Genomic DNA, 19,273 nt, shown 5'->3' on the forward strand with positions numbered 1-19,273 from the left:
TAGTTTTAATCCTACTTTTCAATATAAATTACACACAAAAAGCAGTGTACCTGTCGCTTGGTGGTATAGTTTAGCAAGCAGGGTATCGAACACAGGGAACGGAAATTAAGCTAATTACTAATATTATCTAAAAAAAGCAATAAAAGAAAGGTTTTTCTCTAGTTTTTCAAGACTAGAAACTTAAGTACTTAAGTAATACTCAACTAAGCAACTAACAGCTAAGCAAACGAAAATCAACTAAATTCAATAATGGAAAAGACTTATGTTTAGGTTTTGAATCATTTATTCCTATGGTTGATTTTATGACAAGTGTAATGGATTAATTGGCATTGGCTACCGATTAGTGTGATTAGGTTCACGTTCGCTATTACTAATCCTTAGAAAACAGATTAATTTAAACAGTGGCCAAGTGATTAAACTAATAGATTTCCTAGTTTATTGATTCGGGTTAAGTAAGACTTGTAGTAGCTAATCAAATTGCTAATTCAATTAACCTTTTGTTGATGGTTCGTCACACAAGCTCACACATTAACTTACCTATTTTCTAGTTAACCCTAGTTTCACGTTCGCTATTCCTAGGCATATAACAATGTTTTCACACAAATCATATGAGATTAGCAATTAAGAGATGTTCATGCAACTTAATATGTTGGTTAATTAACATAAAATAGTTGTAATTAACACATAAGGTTCTTTAACAAGCTTAACAAAACAAAATTACCAAATTAAATTAATCCAATCATAAAATCAAACAATATTCATAAAGTCATCTATCCTAAACAGAAGTTATGAGTTTTTAGCTCGTAATTAAAGCAAAAAACAACTCAAAAACGAAATCAATTGATGCAAACATAGTTTAAAAAAGAGATTAAGTAAAGAGTACACTTGATTTGCCTTGATCTCCCCAAAATCAAATGCTTAGACTCGATCTTCAAGTTCCAGAGCTCCAGCAGCAACTTGAATTGCAAATTAACCTTCAAGGGTTCCAGAGAGAAGTCCCAAATTCGTGAATTAAATCCCTTTATATAGTTTCTGAAAACAGGGGCTACTCGTCGAGTCCATAGATCGACTCGACGAGTCCCTCACGTAAAATCTGTATGCGACTGGGAATCTTATTTGTTCGCCAATCTTCGAACCTACTCGGCGAGTAGGCACCCAACTCGCCGAGTTCTTCAGGGTTTTTTTCTTTCTTTCTTCTTTCTTCAATTCCCGAGCTTCCTATCGCTTTTTCTGCTTCCTTTTGCTTCCGAGCTCATCTTTTAGGCTACAAATACATTTTAAACATATTTAAGTACCTTTTGTTCATAATTTGCAATAAAATAGCCAAAAAGTATTTAGATTTAACACAAAATATATGACTAATTATGCACATATCAACTTATATAAGTGTCGTTATAATATCTTTTTAACTACTCCCAGTACAGGTAATACGGTTTGAAGGGTCGCCTGGGTTGTTGGATTTCAGAAGTGCTTTAATGCCAAAATGGTCCTGCCCTCCGGTGTTTCATGTCTGGCCCCTATCTGTACATAGTGGTTGAGAAGTATTGTTTAAACGCTTATATAATAATAATAATAATAATAATAATAATAATAATAATAATAATAATAATAATACTTAGACTAATAATTAGTCACAGTAACTGTTAGATTAAAATCTAGTGGTAATAATACTAGGTTTCGTCGAATGAAATTATATTGTTAATAAGCGGAGTATTGTCCAGTTTGGAGTCATCACTTTAACAAGTGAGTGCATAGTCCCTTTCATGAACATGATTTTAATACAAGTATTAAAGTATTAATTATATGTTTATGTGTGAAATATTTGATATTGTCTGAAATACATGTTAAGAGTATATCTGATAATATATGATGAGTTAGGATACGGAGTAAGCGTAAATTAATTAAGATAATACTGGGTAGTATCTTATTATGAGTTCGGGTGAGATATACACGGAGGATAGAACTTTAAAATATGTCATTAATCCGAGAGCATGGATTAGACATAGTCATTCGTCCCTAGTCCGAGAGTATGGATTGGGCATAGTCATTTGTCATTGATCCGAGAGCATGGATTAGACATAGTCAGTCGTCCCTAGTCTGAAAGTATGGATTGGAAATAGTCATTTGTCATTGATCCGAGAGCATGGAGTAGACATAGTCGTCATTTCTGATCCGGGAGTATGGATTAGGTAAAGTCATTCATTTCTGATCTGGGAGTATAGATTAGGTAAAGCGGTTAATTTAGGATCCGAGAGTATGGATCGTGTCGTTGTGAGGATTGACGGGGTGGGGTAGGAATTGCTTATATAAGGTGAAATTGTATATTTTGTGAGTTCTATATATATATATATATATATATATATATATATATATATATATATATATATATATATATATATATATATATATAACATTGTGGGATTGAAATCCCTATTTACTCACCAGGTTTCCCAACCTCACTCGCTTAGTTTATTTGTATCACAGGTGTCGATATGATGCTACATTACACTGAAAGATTAAAAGAGATGTAGTGTAAGGTAGTGTTTGTTTTTTGTCTGCAGATCTGCGTGTCCTCTTCTGTCTGCGCCGCGCAGACCACGCGCAGAGATTAGCCTTCGCAGACTGTTTGTTTTTTTGAAGACTGCAAACCTAAAAATGTATGTGCGCCCTCTTCTTGGCGCAGATGTGGATCAGAGTCTTCTAACATCTTCTAGCCTAAAAAAACATATATATCTTTATTTTTTTTAAGTTTTTTTTTAATTTATATTTTTTCCAAATTATTTAATGATAAACAATTTGAAAAAAAAAATTACAAACTTAAAAAAAAACGTTCGACGATACAAACATGATATTTTTGACAAATTTATAAATAAAGATTTATTACAATAATAGTCGTTGAAGTTGTTTATATAAATATGAAAAAAAAAATCATAATATATTCTTATATTTTTTTTGCCAAATTTTGTAAAACATTATTTAATATAGTATCGTCAATTTATCGAGAAAATATTTATGGTACGTTTTTAATGGATTTAATTGAAAAAATCGAAGTTTATTTCTATCCATTTTTGTATCAAATTCGTTGATCACTAATTATAATGTTTAGTTATAACTTTGCAACCAAAGTTGTTGGTTTTTATCAAATATATACGTTAATTCATACCATTTTTATTTTTATTTTTTATAAAATAATACATAAAAGTTGATCTAGATTCGTTAATTATTTATAACAAAGTCATAAAAATATTAAAAAATCACTTTGAAGTTTAAAAAATTCAGTTTATTTAGATTTCAGTTTATTTTAGTAGCCCGCCGATGCTAAAAAAACAAACAGTCTTCTTTTTTCAGACTGCAGACGTTTGATCCACCTCTTCTACTGCAGAGGTCTACAGATATGGTCCGCAGACTGCAGACATTTTGCCTCAGAAAAAACAAACAGCACCTAAATGAACGTAAGGTCTGTTTATGCTTATGTTTTTGTATTAACGATGACATCCCAATGATTTAAAATGAATAAAATACATTTCTTCGGAAATGTTTTGATAATATATTTATCATGTTTTTCTGGGAACAAATTCCGCAACATATTTCTTTAAAATTGATACTCTGATTTTCAAATAAGCATAAATAAAATTTTTAAAATGACCGTGAATTTTGGGATATCACAAATTGTTACCTTCGTGACCCATGTGATGCCCTAGAAACGTTGCCATCGTCGTCATTAGATTTTCCAGATCTAGAGGTCACCGCCCCTATGAAGATCTTCAAAGTAAGGGTTTGAGAACCCACTGTCTCTCTTTAGATGAAGAACGATGGTGGCAAGTGGTTTCTTGTGACAATCACAAGTCAAAGAAGATGAAAGACGACGTGGCGGGTGGTTTCTTGTGGTGGCGGTGGTGGATTGCAGTTGAGAGAGAGAGAGAGAGAGAGAGAGAGAGAAGTTGTGGATGGGTTAGTATTACGTAGGGAGTAGGGTGATTATTTTCTATTTTAATTTAGAAAACAGTTAAATTAAATAAAAGAAATAGAAAATACAAATACAAAGGGCAAATTCGTTATTTTTAAAAAGTTCAAACAAATTGGACCAAAGTTACCACAAATGAAACCTTTTGAACCAATGGTACTAAGTTACTAACTCCAAAACATTTTGGACAAAATTCCCAATTTTTGACAAATCATACTTTAAATTATATCAAAAAGTTTGCTAAATAATGAAAAAAAAAACGCTCCACGGGCATCTGTTAGCCCTTCTGTCATTTGTAGACCTGGCAATGGGGCGAGTTTGGAGCGAATCGACCTTGATCCAAACCCTTTTAACAAATTTCAAAATTCGATCCAAACCCGCTCTGTAACCCGCAGGGTTTTGAATAATCAAACTCATACCCTTATCCACCGAATCAGCAGATATCCAAACCCGCCCCGTAACCCATAGGTTTTTTGAATAATCAAACACATTTTACTTAAATCATAAAATCACATTTATTAAATAAAACTAGGTGTTGATTTAGAAAACACATTATGTACTCGAGGACTTTCTATTGGAATTAAAATCATTATTTTAATTACTTCGATTGGTTTTTGACCGTCGATTACTTGATAGAGAATAGCAATTACAAACTTTCTTCCGGTTGATAAATGACCTTATTGATTTATAAATGAAATTGGTGATTACATGATGAAATATAAATGAAATGAAATCATGACTCTTGGAAGAAGACTGGAAGTCTAGAAGTTGAGTCCTCGAATCCTATGTAAAAACAGTTTAGTCTTTCGTATTTTCTCTTTGGACTTCCAATTGGAATTTAATGTACACTTTAGGCAATATAAAATATAAATGTATAATTCTAAAATTTATATGGGGCGGGTTATAAACGAAGCGGATCGGTGATGATCCATACCCGACCCTTTTAATAAAAGGGTTAGCGGTATGGGTCGTTAACGGGTAAACGAATCAAAAACTATGCTCCAAACCCGTATAATTGTTAAGGGTTTGGATCGGATCAGGGTCAAAATCCGCTCCATTGCCGGGCCTAGTCATTTGGGTGCACTTGATCGATTAAACTTTTGGTTTAAAACTAGGGGAGATAAGGGTCGAGATAGTGGGAGATAAAGATTGACTATGCATCAATAGTCTATATCTCTTATCAAACTTTTTGAATTTTAAAACAACACCCTTTATAATGCCTAAGATAAGTTATGAAAAGCGAAAGCAAATTTAATTTATTTTGAAATCTGGCTGTAATGGGAAAATCAGGAGACGATGCACCGGCCATCGGCATTGACCTCGGAACAACGTACTCATGTGTCGCCGTTTGGAAGAATAATCGCATCGAAATCATTCCTAATGCTCAAGGATATAGAACGACACCGTCTTGTGTTGCTTTCGTTGATGCAGCACGTCTCATTGGTGATGGCGCCAAGAACCAAGCTGCCATCAACCCTGCTAACACCATATTTGGTAAGCTTTTTTTTTCTTTTCATAGACTTTATCTAATGTTGGTATTTTATTATGTTTAACCATAGGGAAATTCCATATTTTAAGAATCATTCCTCACTCAACAGCGGAATCTGATACATTTAAGTACACTGAAGTCTTAAATCATTGTGTTATAAACTAATCTTCTAATTTGAAGCACAAGGTAAAGTATATTGCCATATTGGTGTTCTTTCCATATCGTCTGCATGCATATTACTTTCTCTTTAAATAACAACCAAAAAATCTAGTCCTAGATAGCCAGTTTAGGGAATTAAAATCTGATATCTTTGACTTTTCTACTACTGTGGATCTTCAGATGCTAAGAGGTTGATTGGAAGGAGGTTCAGTGATTCCAAAGTGCAGGATGACAAGAAATTGTGGCCTTTTAAGGTGATAGAAGGTCCTTCCGACACACCAAAAATAGTTGTCTCCTACAAAGGTAAAGCCAAAGAATTTTTGGCGGAAGAAATTTCATCGATGGTTCTTGGAAAGATGAAAGAGATTGCTGAGTCATACGTTGGAAAACCAGTAAAAAATGCTGTGATAACAGTCCCAGCGTACTTTAACGATTCACAACGTCAAGCAACAAAGGGTGCTGGCACTATTGCTGGACTCAATGTCATTAGCATGATCAATGAGCCTACATCAGCTGCAATTGCTTATGGTCTAGAAGAGTCCCTCAAAATGAAAGAGAAAGAGAAAAAGAAGAAGAATGTGGTCGTGTTTGATCTGGGTGGTGGCACTTTTGATGTCTCTATATTGACTATGGTAGAAGGGGATGTCGGTACCTTTGAGGTGAAAGCCGTTGCTGGTGATACTCATTTGGGAGGCGAGGATTTTGATAACCGCATGGTGGATCATTGTGTTAGGGAATTCAAAAGAAAATGGAAGAAAGACTTAACACCCAACAAAAAAGCATTGGGGAGACTGAGATGTGCTTGTGAGAAAGCAAAAAGGATTCTCTCAAGCGATACTCTCACTTCAATCGAGCTAGATTGCTTGCATGAGGGGATTGATTTTTCTATGAAATTCAGTCGAGCTAAATTTGAAGACATCAACATGGATTATTTTGATCGGTGCATCAAGACTCTGGAGGCATGTTTAAGCGATGCAAAGATCAAGAAACCGGAGGTAAACGAGGTGATTCTTGTTGGTGGGTCAACTAGAATACCAAAGGTCCAATGTATGTTGCAAAAACTTTTCTATCAGAAGGAGCTATACAAAAGCCTAAACCCCGATGAGGCTGTAGCATACGGTGCAGCGGTTATGGCTGCAAAGTTAAGCGGTAACAGTGATAAAAGGTGTCAAGATTTGGTGTTATTAGATGTCACCCCTTTGTCCCTTGGTATAGAGGTAAGAGGCAAAAAATTTAACGTGGTGATCCCAAGGAACACTCCAATACCTACAAAGATATCCAAAATTTATTGTACAACCAAAGACAACCAATCTTGTTGGGAAATCATGGTGTATCAAGGTGAAAGAGCCAAATCTACGGATAACCACTTGTTGGGGATGTTCAGAATTTCTGGAATACCCCCGGCTCCAAAAGGAGTTGTAAACACAATTGCGTGTTTTGAAATAGATGCCAGCGGTATCCTCACAGTCACAGCGGGGATATTATCAACCGGTAAGATGAATAAACTCATGATTACCAATGAAAACAGAAGACTCTCAAAGCAAGAGATCGAGAAGATGGTAAAAGATGCTGAAGACTACAAACACGAGGACAAAGAATACAAAAAGAAAGTAGATGCATTCAATGCTCTAGAGGATTGCATATACGACATGAAAAATAAGATTAAGAATATGGCTTACAGTGAGAGGTTGAAGATGATGGAGCACAAGATTGCTGACGCGACCAAGTGGATCGAGCACCACGAAGATGCATCCATTGATGAGGTTCAGGCAATGAAGGAATATCTGGAGTCCATATGCATGCAAGAATTTTAGTTCTCAAATCATAGTTGTTAATTAAACTGGTATCTTCTAAGGTTGTGGTTTCTTTTCATTAGTTTATGCTAAACAGTGCAACTCATGAATTCTGGAATGCTATTTCGATCTTCTACTCATGCAACCATGCAAGGCATGTGATATTGGTACATTATGGATTTATAGAAATTTGCATACTATGTTTATAACGGTGGTTGTTGTTTGATTATTATGGATTTATAGAAATTTGCATACTATGTTTATAACGTTGGTTGTTGTTTGATAATGTTTATTCATGTATCAAGATGGAACGTCCAATATGGTTTAGGCCACACTTGGTAAAATTATGTTATCCGCTTTTTGTTTCAGTATTAGTACATATATGCTGAATTTACCCCAAGCATAAAGCACCCCAAAGGAAAATTGGAACTTGCAAAATCGGAGCTAGTGTGCTTACTTTGAAGAACCGTAAAAGATACATTATGTATTGAAGTAATTAAATTTTTGTTATGCATGCCAAGCATCTATGGACTCAACAAGACCACAAGAATCTTAATCATATGAAATGGGGCTTCACCAGCCATTTTTCACCGGCAAGAGAATAATAAGAGAAAGTAACAGTTCCTTGGAATAACAAACACTAGATGGTGGGTTGAAATTTGTAGTCTGTCATTCCTTAGGCATCTTTTTCTTTAAATCTAGTTATAGATTGTTCAAGCAATGTTGGTAGATATTTTGCGTACAAAAATACTAGTTTCTAGATTGTAATGGTTTCAAAGTTAAGCCCAAGAGTCTACTTCCACCACACAATACGGTGGGTTGAGCTGGTAGGAGCGGGACGTGGGGAACACCACAACGTGTGGTGTGTGGGATTACACCGCATGCATTCTTCTTCATTTTTTACCGTTGGACGCATTTAGGATTATAATTTTTTTTCCTCTATCCCCAGTACAGAATACTACTTTCATTATATACCACAACACAAAAAAACCTCTATATTCTTTATATCAAATTCAAAACGCCATAATCATTTTCCACGGTAAGTTTGCTTTGTGAGAATCTGCAAATAATGCTCGCTTACCTACAAGAAGACAAAGTTGAAACTTCCTCTTCAAAAACCAGAAAATGCCCTTTACAGAGAAATCGTGTGGATGGGCACAACCATCTTGTACAGTACTATTTTGTCGATGATGTTGTCTATGATGAAAAGTTTAGACGTCGGCTTCGGACGAGGAAAGAATTTTTCTACGCATATTTAGTGAGATGAAGAATCGATTTCCATATTTTCAACCGAAGTGGGAAGCTAGAGGTAAGCAAGGTTTCCCTCCAACTAAAAAATACAACTACAATTCGTCAACTAGCATTCAACATAGGATCGGACTCATAGGATGAGTATTTGAGGCTCTCAGAGAAAACGGCACAAGAATATCTTTAATTACAAGTTTGCTAAAATCCTAAACCGCGACTAATATTTGCACGAACCTACAATTAACATTCTCCACCAATTGTATATGGCACATGAAAAGAAGCATGATTTTCCTTGAATGATTGGTAGTATTGATTGTATGTATTAGGGGTGCGCAATGTGCCCTAATGTGTGGCGCAGTCAAATCATGTGAGGTGAACAGAAATATCCGACTTTTAATTTTAGAAGCAACAATGTCAAATGATCTTTAGATATGGCATGCATTTTTTGTTGTACCGTGTCTCACAACGACATCAATGTTGTAGACCAATCGTTGATATTCGACGACATCCACATTGGGAAATCGTATGATGTGTCGTTTCAAGTGAGTGAAACATCATATAAGTATGGATACTACCTTACTGATGAGATATATCCAGAGTTAGCTACATTTGTGAAATCATTTTCATATCCAAACGAAGAAAAATAATTAAACTTTAGGAGACCCAATAAACAACTAGGAAGAATGCCGAATGAGCCTTTATTGTTCTAAAGATACTTTGGCAGGTCCTCAAAGTCCCGACGCGGTCATACGAGCGTACAAGAATAGATAGCCTGATTTACACATGCATCATATTGCATAGCATGATTTTTAAAAATGAAAGAAAAGTGATTTCCCACTATAGTGAAAATAAAAATTTACCAATATCCGAAGGAGTAGATCAAGGGCGGAGCTTTATAGGGGCAAGGGGGGCTGTAGCCCCCTCTGATTTTGTTGTTAGAAATAGTCCCTCTACTTTAATTTTATACATATTAGGCCCAAAAATATAAAATTTTGGCTATGGCCCCCTGCTCACCGATTTTTATACATATTATATTTCCGGCCCCCAAATCAAATGTTGAAGCTCCGCCCCTGGAGTAGATAATAGGTATGACGAAATACACGACGAACAAAAGAGAAATACATGACAACGTTGGACATCACAACCTTCAAATTGATTTGGTGGAACACATTTTCAATACTCATTTAAATCCTGTCGGTGACAATTCAAGTGTTTTTGTATAAATGATGTACGTTGTATTCAAAAATATTTGTAAAAAATGTTCTGTTTCGAAATGTATTCTAAAAATAAGGCGGTGGCCTCACATTCCACCATCCGTTCTTAACAATATACAAATCAAACCTCTAGTATTTCATATTTATCCTTTTAAGTCTTTCAACTACAAATCAACCTATAATATTTCATTTTTGATCCTTTAAGTTTTATAAAATGTCGTATATATAGATTATATTAATTTTAAATTTTTTTTTAAATTGTTATTATCTTTAATATATAAGTCATTTATTTAGGAATCATTGAATACATACAAATTTCATTTATATTTAATATAAATATAAATATACGATCAACTTCATGATATTTCATTTATAGCCCTTTAATTTAAACTAGTGAGGTGGTATGAATCACAAAGGTAAAAATCTAAAATTGTAATTATCACAACTGCAAAACAAATCACAAAACAACCAGCTTACTTTATTGAATCCTTCAACTCAAAAAATCTTACGCTTTAATTGAATGATTTGAGAAGTGTAAGTCCAATGTCCAATATAAAGTTGTGCATCCAATTTTTCTTGAAAGCATTTATAGGGTCTTGGTTAATAGAAGCTCAATACCGTCAAATTTTGTTGATCCAGATAAAGATTGACGATTTTAAGCCTGAAATTTATCAACTGCTCCACATTGTCAACCGTCTGCAAAATGGAAAGACATCATGAAGAACTTGAATACTTATGTACATCAAGGAATTAAAAGTTTATTGGTAATTCTCCACACAACAAAAAAAAAATACGCAAATGATATTTGTAATAATTTCAGAAGCAAAAATGATGTCTCTGACCATACAAATTGGTACGATCGTAATTTGTAATATTTTCAGAAACCAGCGGCATTTATGGTATTTCATCCAAGTATTTTGGCAAAAAAGTGTTCAATTCAACAAAGACAAAACTCTTTACAAACTCGATAGTTGTTTTTCTAGATTGTATGTTTCGAGACTCAAGATACCAAACAACACTAAAAACAGCCCATGATGTCATCAACAGTAATAAATGAGCCGTAAACGATTTTCAGCAAAATGAGGGGATAAAATTATAAGACAATTTAATCCAATAAATAAATAAAAAAATGGAAGAAAAATACTTACTTTTTGCTATTCCAGAAGGCATCAACAAAGGTTTTGTTGTACTTAATTGCAATTACGCAATCAGTTTGAACTAAGTTGAAATGCACCCTATAATATACAAATCATCAATCACCAATAACTCAATATATAACACAATCCAACTTTTGGAAACTATTATAAAAGAGTAAAATACATTTGATTTTCAAATCCAAAAGACTACATTTCTATAAAATTTTATTAAAGCAAATTGCTATAAATGACAAAACACCAATTTAATGATAATTTTAATAAAAATTATCCAACGTTAATGAAATTACAATGTCGGATCATTGGCAGTTTTTCAAAAATGATTTTCATTTTTGGTCCATGTTATATTTACACACTTAAATAGCAATGTGCTTTAAAAGTAAAATGTTATAACCGAATCAAAAATCTTTCCAAAACTCAAATTTTAGACCAAGCATTACAAAATGACAAAATTCTTTCCAAACATTGAATTTTTATCCTTTGTTCATATTTTTTTTCTTTTCAAGATCTCATTATGTTCTAAATTTGCACTACTAGAAAACAGCTCTTTAATGACGCGCAAACAATGACACTCGCTGATAGAGGACGTGCATTTGTGCGCGCCCTAAAAAATAATGTCAGTTTCGCAAAATTTGAAGGATAGAGGACACGCATTTTTGCGTGCCCTAAAAATAATGTCCAAAAGAAAAAAAATACAAACACGGAAGGCGCTTATCTTTAAATATGTGTCATCTACAAGTGTCGCTTTATAATTTTTGTACTGGGGAAAATAAAATCCTCTCAAATTCTAAAATTTTGAACTACCCCGCTTCTGCTTCTATACTCTCTTCTCTGTATCTCCCTTCCTTCTCTCTATAAACCCTAAGCCATAGCCACCACCATTGAACCCTAAAAACTCAATCCACACTTCACGCCTTCTGTGATTCTCTCCTATTTGGCTCTCTAATCTACGATTTCAGTCTGAAAACATCTATCGACCTCCTGCTTCGATTAGAAACCCAAAAAATTAGAAAATGCCACATTGTCGAGCGTGTTGGTGCCGGTGCTCTGGTGCACCTTGTCACCGTTTTATAATTTTTCCGACCCTTTAATTTTAGCAAACCCACCGGAACCCTAAGTCTTGCCTTTTACGCTTTCACATCTTTCCTTCCCTAATCGGCTGTATTAAATTCACTATTTGGGCATTTTGGTAAGAGCGTAACGATTTCACTATGCCCATGGCAAGTCTCGCAAATTCCGCCATGGAAGCAGCCGCTCACTCGTTAGCTTCTAACGATTGCAGTACGAGATTCACTGTCGGTTGCCATTCCTTTCCGAGCATTGTTAGGGTTAAGCGATGGAATGGTGTGACTCGTGCTCTCGCAACTGAACCGAAGCCCAAGGCAGCCGATCCTAGAACGTCAAGAGCCGTCAAAATCACTTTTTCTTCATTTCAAAATCTAAATGATTCTAATTTTGCTGCCGACGATGTTGAACTTCGCCTTGTAGAGGTCTTATTCGCAATCCATCCCTTTTTCGTCATTTCCATCATTTCTTAATTTTTATAAATTAGCAGTTAGAACTGTCAATCGATACGTACATGTATAGATTGTGAGTTTTTTCTGCTTCCCTTATTCTTACTTCTGTGTTTTTTTTTTTTTTTTGTTATGTTGATCAGAATGAAGGTTCTCGGGCAATTGAGTTGAGGGAAATTGTAACCTCTTTGGGTCCTGCATACATCAAACGTAGGCAAGCATTGAGCATTAGGCCAGACATTGCCATGACACTTCTAGAAGAGGCTATGGTGCTAATGCCCTGACTAATGTTGCAACTCTTATCATGCTTTCTTTTCCTTCTCTTTCTTCATTATGATAACTTCACCTGATCATCATCCTTTCTGCTTTTATTTCTTATTGTTGAATGGACTTCAATTTCAATCTTTTCTCTTGCTATTGCAGACAGGTCACTCAGCTTACCCGGATTCACCTTTAGGACCAGATGCTTATCATGAATATCAAATCTTACTTGTCCAAGATTATGAGGAACTCAAGAAGAAAAACAATCAAAACTCTATACACAAAAATAGCAACAAACCTAAGGAGAATCCCATCTTTGAAGATGAAGGGTGGTTGCAGCTTACCCCCCGTGAAGCTGATACCCCTAAATCCCAACCTTTTTGCAGTTCTAAGGAGAATCCCTTTTTTTTGAAAATTTTATACCACTTCCTTAGTTTGAGTTCAGACACACCCAAAAGTGTGCCCGAATCCCTCAAACCAAGGCTCTGATACCAACTTGAAACATCCCAAAAATACGGTCCAAAATTTTCGTTTTTAAATCATTATTAAAATCATAAATATCATCATCATAGTATAAAATCATAAACCATGTATCTCAAAATATCATAATATCTGACAACATATCAGTCTCATATCAAATATCAGAGTAAATCTCCCAGGCTAGAAAACTGTGGTGTGTGCCATGCGATCACCCCGAACCCTTCTCTTTGCTAGCTGAAGTACCTGAAACCAAAACTGCAACTGTAATCACGAAGCTTAGTGAGCTCCCCCAAACTACCACATACCATACACATAACATATAACAATCACATAACTCTGGGACTACTCCCAACTGCATCGAGACGAATCCCGGCATCGGCTTACCCGACATCGGATTCCTGCCCGGCATCGGGCCCACCCCGGCATCCGACCGCATCGGACATCGGGCTCACCCCGGCATCGGGCTTGCCTCGGCATCAGGCGTGCCCCGGCACATACATAGCATAACATATATCATAAACACATAACATAATCACATGATCTGCATCGGGCTTGCCCCGACATCGGGCCGAAGCCCGAAACGTATGATATATAAACTAACATACATCGGGTTTGCCCCGGAACACATAACGCATGGCATAATAACTAACATACATCGGGCTTGCCCTGACATCGGACCGAAGCCCGAAACACATAGCACATATCATATAACATGCATGAATCACAAAGACATCACACATACTTAACTACTTCTCGGGACCGCCCCGGCATTGGACCGAAGTCCGGAAACATATAAACTGCATCGGGTTAACCCCGACATCAGGTTGAAATCCGGAACTACTATTATCTAAACAGGGTCGGCATTGTGGTCGTAGACCCGTTCCTACTAGAGGAAAACTCACCTCGTACGACTGACTGCTGGAAACACGAGTGAGAAATCCCTGTCTGCTGCTCCGGCGACTCTCCGGCTATCAATTCCAAAACAACACTTAATCAAAATCTGATAATCCTTCTTAGGGTACAATGACCATTTTACCCCCGGTCAAAGTCAACATCCTGGTCAAAGTCAACCTTCCTGGTTGACCTAACTCGCCGAGTCAGCCTATTGACTCGCCGAGTTATAAAACTCAGAAACCCTAAAACTCGCGACTCAACTCGTCGAGTCCCTCCTTAGACTCGTCGAGTTCTTCAACTTCCGAGTCCTAGTCCTGTCCAACCCACTGAGTCACCACCTCAACTCATTGGTCCTACTCAAAATCAGAAAAGGAGTTAGGGTTCACTGCCCGACTCGTCGAGTCCAAGAACAACTCGACGAGTCCTCCTTGTGACATATTCATTTAGTTGATTCTAATCCATTTCAATGTTTTAACTCATAGATCTGGACTCCCTAGGCTAGCCTTACACGTAAAGTTGCTAACTTTACATTCATGCATGATGATATGGAGTTTCAACACCAAAATTTAGCTAGTAATGAAGGTTAAATGCATAGAATGGGAACATGGCCGAATAAAGGTGGCAACTTTGAGCTTCTGGAGCTCATGAGTGCCTAGATCTGAAGTCCTTACATCCCCAAATTCTCACTACTAGAAAATGAGCTAGAAATGGCCCAAAAGTGACAACAAGCAAGCTTTCAAGAACGTCTAAGTGAAAAGAAGCCAAGGTATAAGCTACTAACTCCAAAACATTTTGGACAAATGGTACTAAGTTACTAACTCCAAAACATTTTGGACAAAATTCCCAATTTTTGACAAATCATACTTTAAATTATATCAAAAAGTTTGCTAAATAATGAAAAAAAAACGCTCCACGGGCATCTGTTAGCCCTTCTGTCATTTGTAGACCTGGCAATGGGGCGGGTTTGGAGCGAATCGACCTTGATCCAAACCCTTTTAACAAATTTCAAAATTCGATCCAAACCCGCTCTGTAACCCGCAGGGTTTTGAATAATCAAACTCATACCCTTATCCACCGAATCAGCGGATATCCAAACCCGCCCCGTAACCCATAGGTTTTTTGAATAATCAAACACATTTTACTTAAATCATAAAATCACATTTATTAAATAAAACTAGGTGTTGATTTAGAAAACACATTATGTACTCGAGGACTTTCTATTGGAATTAAAATCATTATTTTAATTACTTCGATTGGTTTTTGACCGTCGATTACTTGATAGAGAATAGCAATTACAAACTTTCTTCCGGTTGATAAATGACCTTATTGATTTATAAATGAAATTGGTGATTACATGATGAAATATAAATGAAATGAAATCATGACTCTTGGAAGAAGACTGGAAGTCTAGAAGTTGAGTCCTCGAATCCTATGTAAAAACAGTTTAGTCTTTCGTATTTTCTCTTTGGACTTCCAATTGGAATTTAATGTACACTTTAGGCAATATAAAATATAAATGTATAATTCTAAAATTTATATGGGGCGGGTTATAAACGAAGCGGATCGGTGATGATCCATACCCGACCCTTTTAATAAAAGGGTTAGCGGTATGGGTCGTTAACGGGTAAACAAATCAAAAACTATGCTCCAAACCCGTATAATTGTTAAGGGTTTGGATCGGATCAGGGTCAAAATCCGCTCCATTGCCGGGCCTAGTCATTTGGGTGCACTTGATCGATTAAACTTTTGGTTTAAAACTAGGGGAGATAAGGGTCGAGATAGTGGGAGATAAAGATTGACTATGCATCAATAGTCTATATCTCTTATCAAACTTTTTGAATTTTAAAACAACACCCTTTATAATGCCTAAGATAAGTTATGAAAAGCGAAAGCAAATTTAATTTATTTTGAAATCTGGCTGTAATGGGAAAATCAGGAGACGATGCACCGGCCATCGGCATTGACCTCGGAACAACGTACTCATGTGTCGCCGTTTGGAAGAATAATCGCATCGAAATCATTCCTAATGCTCAAGGATATAGAACGACACCGTCTTGTGTTGCTTTCGTTGATGCAGCACGTCTCATTGGTGATGGCGCCAAGAACCAAGCTGCCATCAACCCTGCTAACACCATATTTGGTAAGCTTTTTTTTCTTTTCATAGACTTTATCTAATGTTGGTATTTTATTATGTTTAACCATAGGGAAATTCCATATTTTAAGAATCATTCCTCACTCAACAGCGGAATCTGATACATTTAAGTACACTGAAGTCTTAAATCATTGTGTTATAAACTAATCTTCTAATTTGAAGCACAAGGTAAAGTATATTGCCATATTGGTGTTCTTTCCATATCGTCTGCATGCATATTACTTTCTCTTTAAATAACAACCAAAAAATCTAGTCCTAGATAGCCAGTTTAGGGAATTAAAATCTGATATCTTTGACTTTTCTACTACTGTGGATCTTCAGATGCTAAGAGGTTGATTGGAAGGAGGTTCAGTGATTCCAAAGTGCAGGATGACAAGAAATTGTGGCCTTTTAAGGTGATAGAAGGTCCTTCCGACACACCAAAAATAGTTGTCTCCTACAAAGGTAAAGCCAAAGAATTTTTGGCGGAAGAAATTTCATCGATGGTTCTTGGAAAGATGAAAGAGATTGCTGAGTCATACGTTGGAAAACCAGTAAAAAATGCTGTGATAACAGTCCCAGCGTACTTTAACGATTCACAACGTCAAGCAACAAAGGGTGCTGGCACTATTGCTGGACTCAATGTCATTAGCATGATCAATGAGCCTACATCAGCTGCAATTGCTTATGGTCTAGAAGAGTCCCTCAAAATGAAAGAGAAAGAGAAAAAGAAGAAGAATGTGGTCGTGTTTGATCTGGGTGGTGGCACTTTTGATGTCTCTATATTGACTATGGTAGAAGGGGATGTCGGTACCTTTGAGGTGAAAGCCGTTGCTGGTGATACTCATTTGGGAGGCGAGGATTTTGATAACCGCATGGTGGATCATTGTGTTAGGGAATTCAAAAGAAAATGGAAGAAAGACTTAACACCCAACAAAAAAGCATTGGGGAGACTGAGATGTGCTTGTGAGAAAGCAAAAAGGATTCTCTCAAGCGATACTCTCACTTCAATCGAGCTAGATTGCTTGCATGAGGGGATTGATTTTTCTATGAAATTCAGTCGAGCTAAATTTGAAGACATCAACATGGATTATTTTGATCGGTGCATCAAGACTCTGGAGGCATGTTTAAGCGATGCAAAGATCAAGAAACCGGAGGTAAACGAGGTGATTCTTGTTGGTGGGTCAACTAGAATACCAAAGGTCCAATGTATGTTGCAAAAACTTTTCTATCAGAAGGAGCTATACAAAAGCCTAAACCCCGATGAGGCTGTAGCATACGGTGCAGCGGTTATGGCTGCAAAGTTAAGCGGTAACAGTGATAAAAGGTGTCAAGATTTGGTGTTATTAGATGTCACCCCTTTGTCCCTTGGTATAGAGGTAAGAGGCAAAAAATTTAACGTGGTGATCCCAAGGAACACTCCAATACCTACAAAGATATCCAAAATTTATTGTACAACCAAAGACAACCAATCTTGTTGGGAAATCATGGTGTATCAAGGTGAAAGAGCCAAATCTACGGATAACCACTTGTTGGGGATGTTCAGAATTTCTGGAATACCCCCGGCTCCAAAAGGAGTTGTAAACACAATTGCGTGTTTTGAAATAGATGCCAGCGGTATCCTCACAGTCACAGCGGGGATATTATCAACCGGTAAGATGAATAAACTCATGATTACCAATGAAAACAGAAGACTCTCAAAGCAAGAGATCGAGAAGATGGTAAAAGATGCTGAAGACTACAAACACGAGGACAAAGAATACAAAAAGAAAGTAGATGCATTCAATGCTCTAGAGGATTGCATATACGACATGAAAAATAAGATTAAGAATATGGCTTACAGTGAGAGGTTGAAGATGATGGAGCACAAGATTGCTGACGCGACCAAGTGGATCGAGCACCACGAAGATGCATCCATTGATGAGGTTCAGGCAATGAAGGAATATCTGGAGTCCATATGCATGCAAGAATTTTAGTTCTCAAATCATAGTTGTTAATTAAACTGGTATCTTCTAAGGTTGTGGTTTCTTTTCATTAGTTTATGCTAAACAGTGCAACTCATGAATTCTGGAATGCTATTTCGATCTTCTACTCATGCAACCATGCAAGGCATGTGATATTGGTACATTATGGATTTATAGAAATTTGCATACTATGTTTATAACGGTGGTTGTTGTTTGATTATTATGGATTTATAGAAATTTGCATACTATGTTTATAACGTTGGTTGTTGTTTGATAATGTTTATTCATGTATCAAGATGGAACGTCCAATATGGTTTAGGCCACACTTGGTAAAATTATGTTATCCGCTTTTTGTTTCAGTATTAGTACATATATGCTGAATTTACCCCAAGCATAAAGCACCCCAAAGGAAAATTGGAACTTGCAAAATCGGAGCTAGTGTGCTTACTTTGAAGAACCGTAAAAGATACATTATGTATTGAAGTAATTAAATTTTTGTTATGCATGCCAAGCATCTATGGACTCAACAAGACCACAAGAATCTTAATCATATGAAATGGGGCTTCACCAGCCATTTTTCACCGGCAAGAGAATAATAAGAGAAAGTAACAGTTCCTTGGAATAACAAACACTAGATGGTGGGTTGAAATTTGTAGTCTGTCATTCCTTAGGCATCTTTTTCTTTAAATCTAGTTATAGATTGTTCAAGCAATGTTGGTAGATATTTTGCGTACAAAAATACTAGTTTCTAGATTGTAATGGTTTCAAAGTTAAGCCCAAGAGTCTACTTCCACCACACAATACGGTGGGTTGAGCTGGTAGGAGCGGGACGTGGGGAACACCACAACGTGTGGTGTGTGGGATTACACCGCATGCATTCTTCTTCATTTTTTACCGTTGGACGCATTTAGGATTATAATTTTTTTTCCTCTATCTCCAGTACAGAATACTACTTTCATTATATACCACAACACAAAAAAACCTCTATATTCTTTATATCAAATTCAA

At 36.3% G+C, this 19,273-nt stretch overlaps 2 protein-coding genes across 2 annotated transcripts; both read left to right on the forward strand.

Moving 5' to 3' along the window:
• The first annotated feature begins 5,241 nt into the window (after positions 1 to 5,241).
• LOC145105252 (heat shock cognate 70 kDa protein-like) lies at positions 5,242 to 7,445 on the forward strand. Its single transcript, XM_079042383.1, has 2 exons — positions 5,242 to 5,458; positions 5,793 to 7,445. The coding sequence occupies exons 1-2, from the start codon at positions 5,242 to 5,244 to the stop codon at positions 7,424 to 7,426; spliced, it is 1,851 nt and encodes a 616-aa protein (XP_078898509.1). The 3' UTR covers positions 7,427 to 7,445.
• A 4,793-nt stretch (positions 7,446 to 12,238) lies between these two features.
• LOC145105253 (heat shock cognate 70 kDa protein-like) lies at positions 12,239 to 18,296 on the forward strand. The gene is made up of 5 exons (XM_079042384.1): positions 12,239 to 12,511; positions 12,679 to 12,804; positions 12,959 to 13,181; positions 16,107 to 16,310; positions 16,644 to 18,296. Exons 1-5 carry the CDS (start codon positions 12,239 to 12,241, stop codon positions 18,275 to 18,277), a joined length of 2,460 nt encoding a protein of 819 aa, XP_078898510.1. The 3' UTR covers positions 18,278 to 18,296.
• Positions 18,297 to 19,273: the final 977 nt, after the last annotated feature.

The sequence above is a fragment of the Lactuca virosa genome, chromosome 4 (genome assembly GCF_052849685.1).
Source record: "Lactuca virosa cultivar CGN04683 chromosome 4, Lactuca_virosa_CGN04683_v6, whole genome shotgun sequence".
NCBI classification, from domain to species: Eukaryota; Viridiplantae; Streptophyta; class Magnoliopsida; order Asterales; family Asteraceae; genus Lactuca; species Lactuca virosa.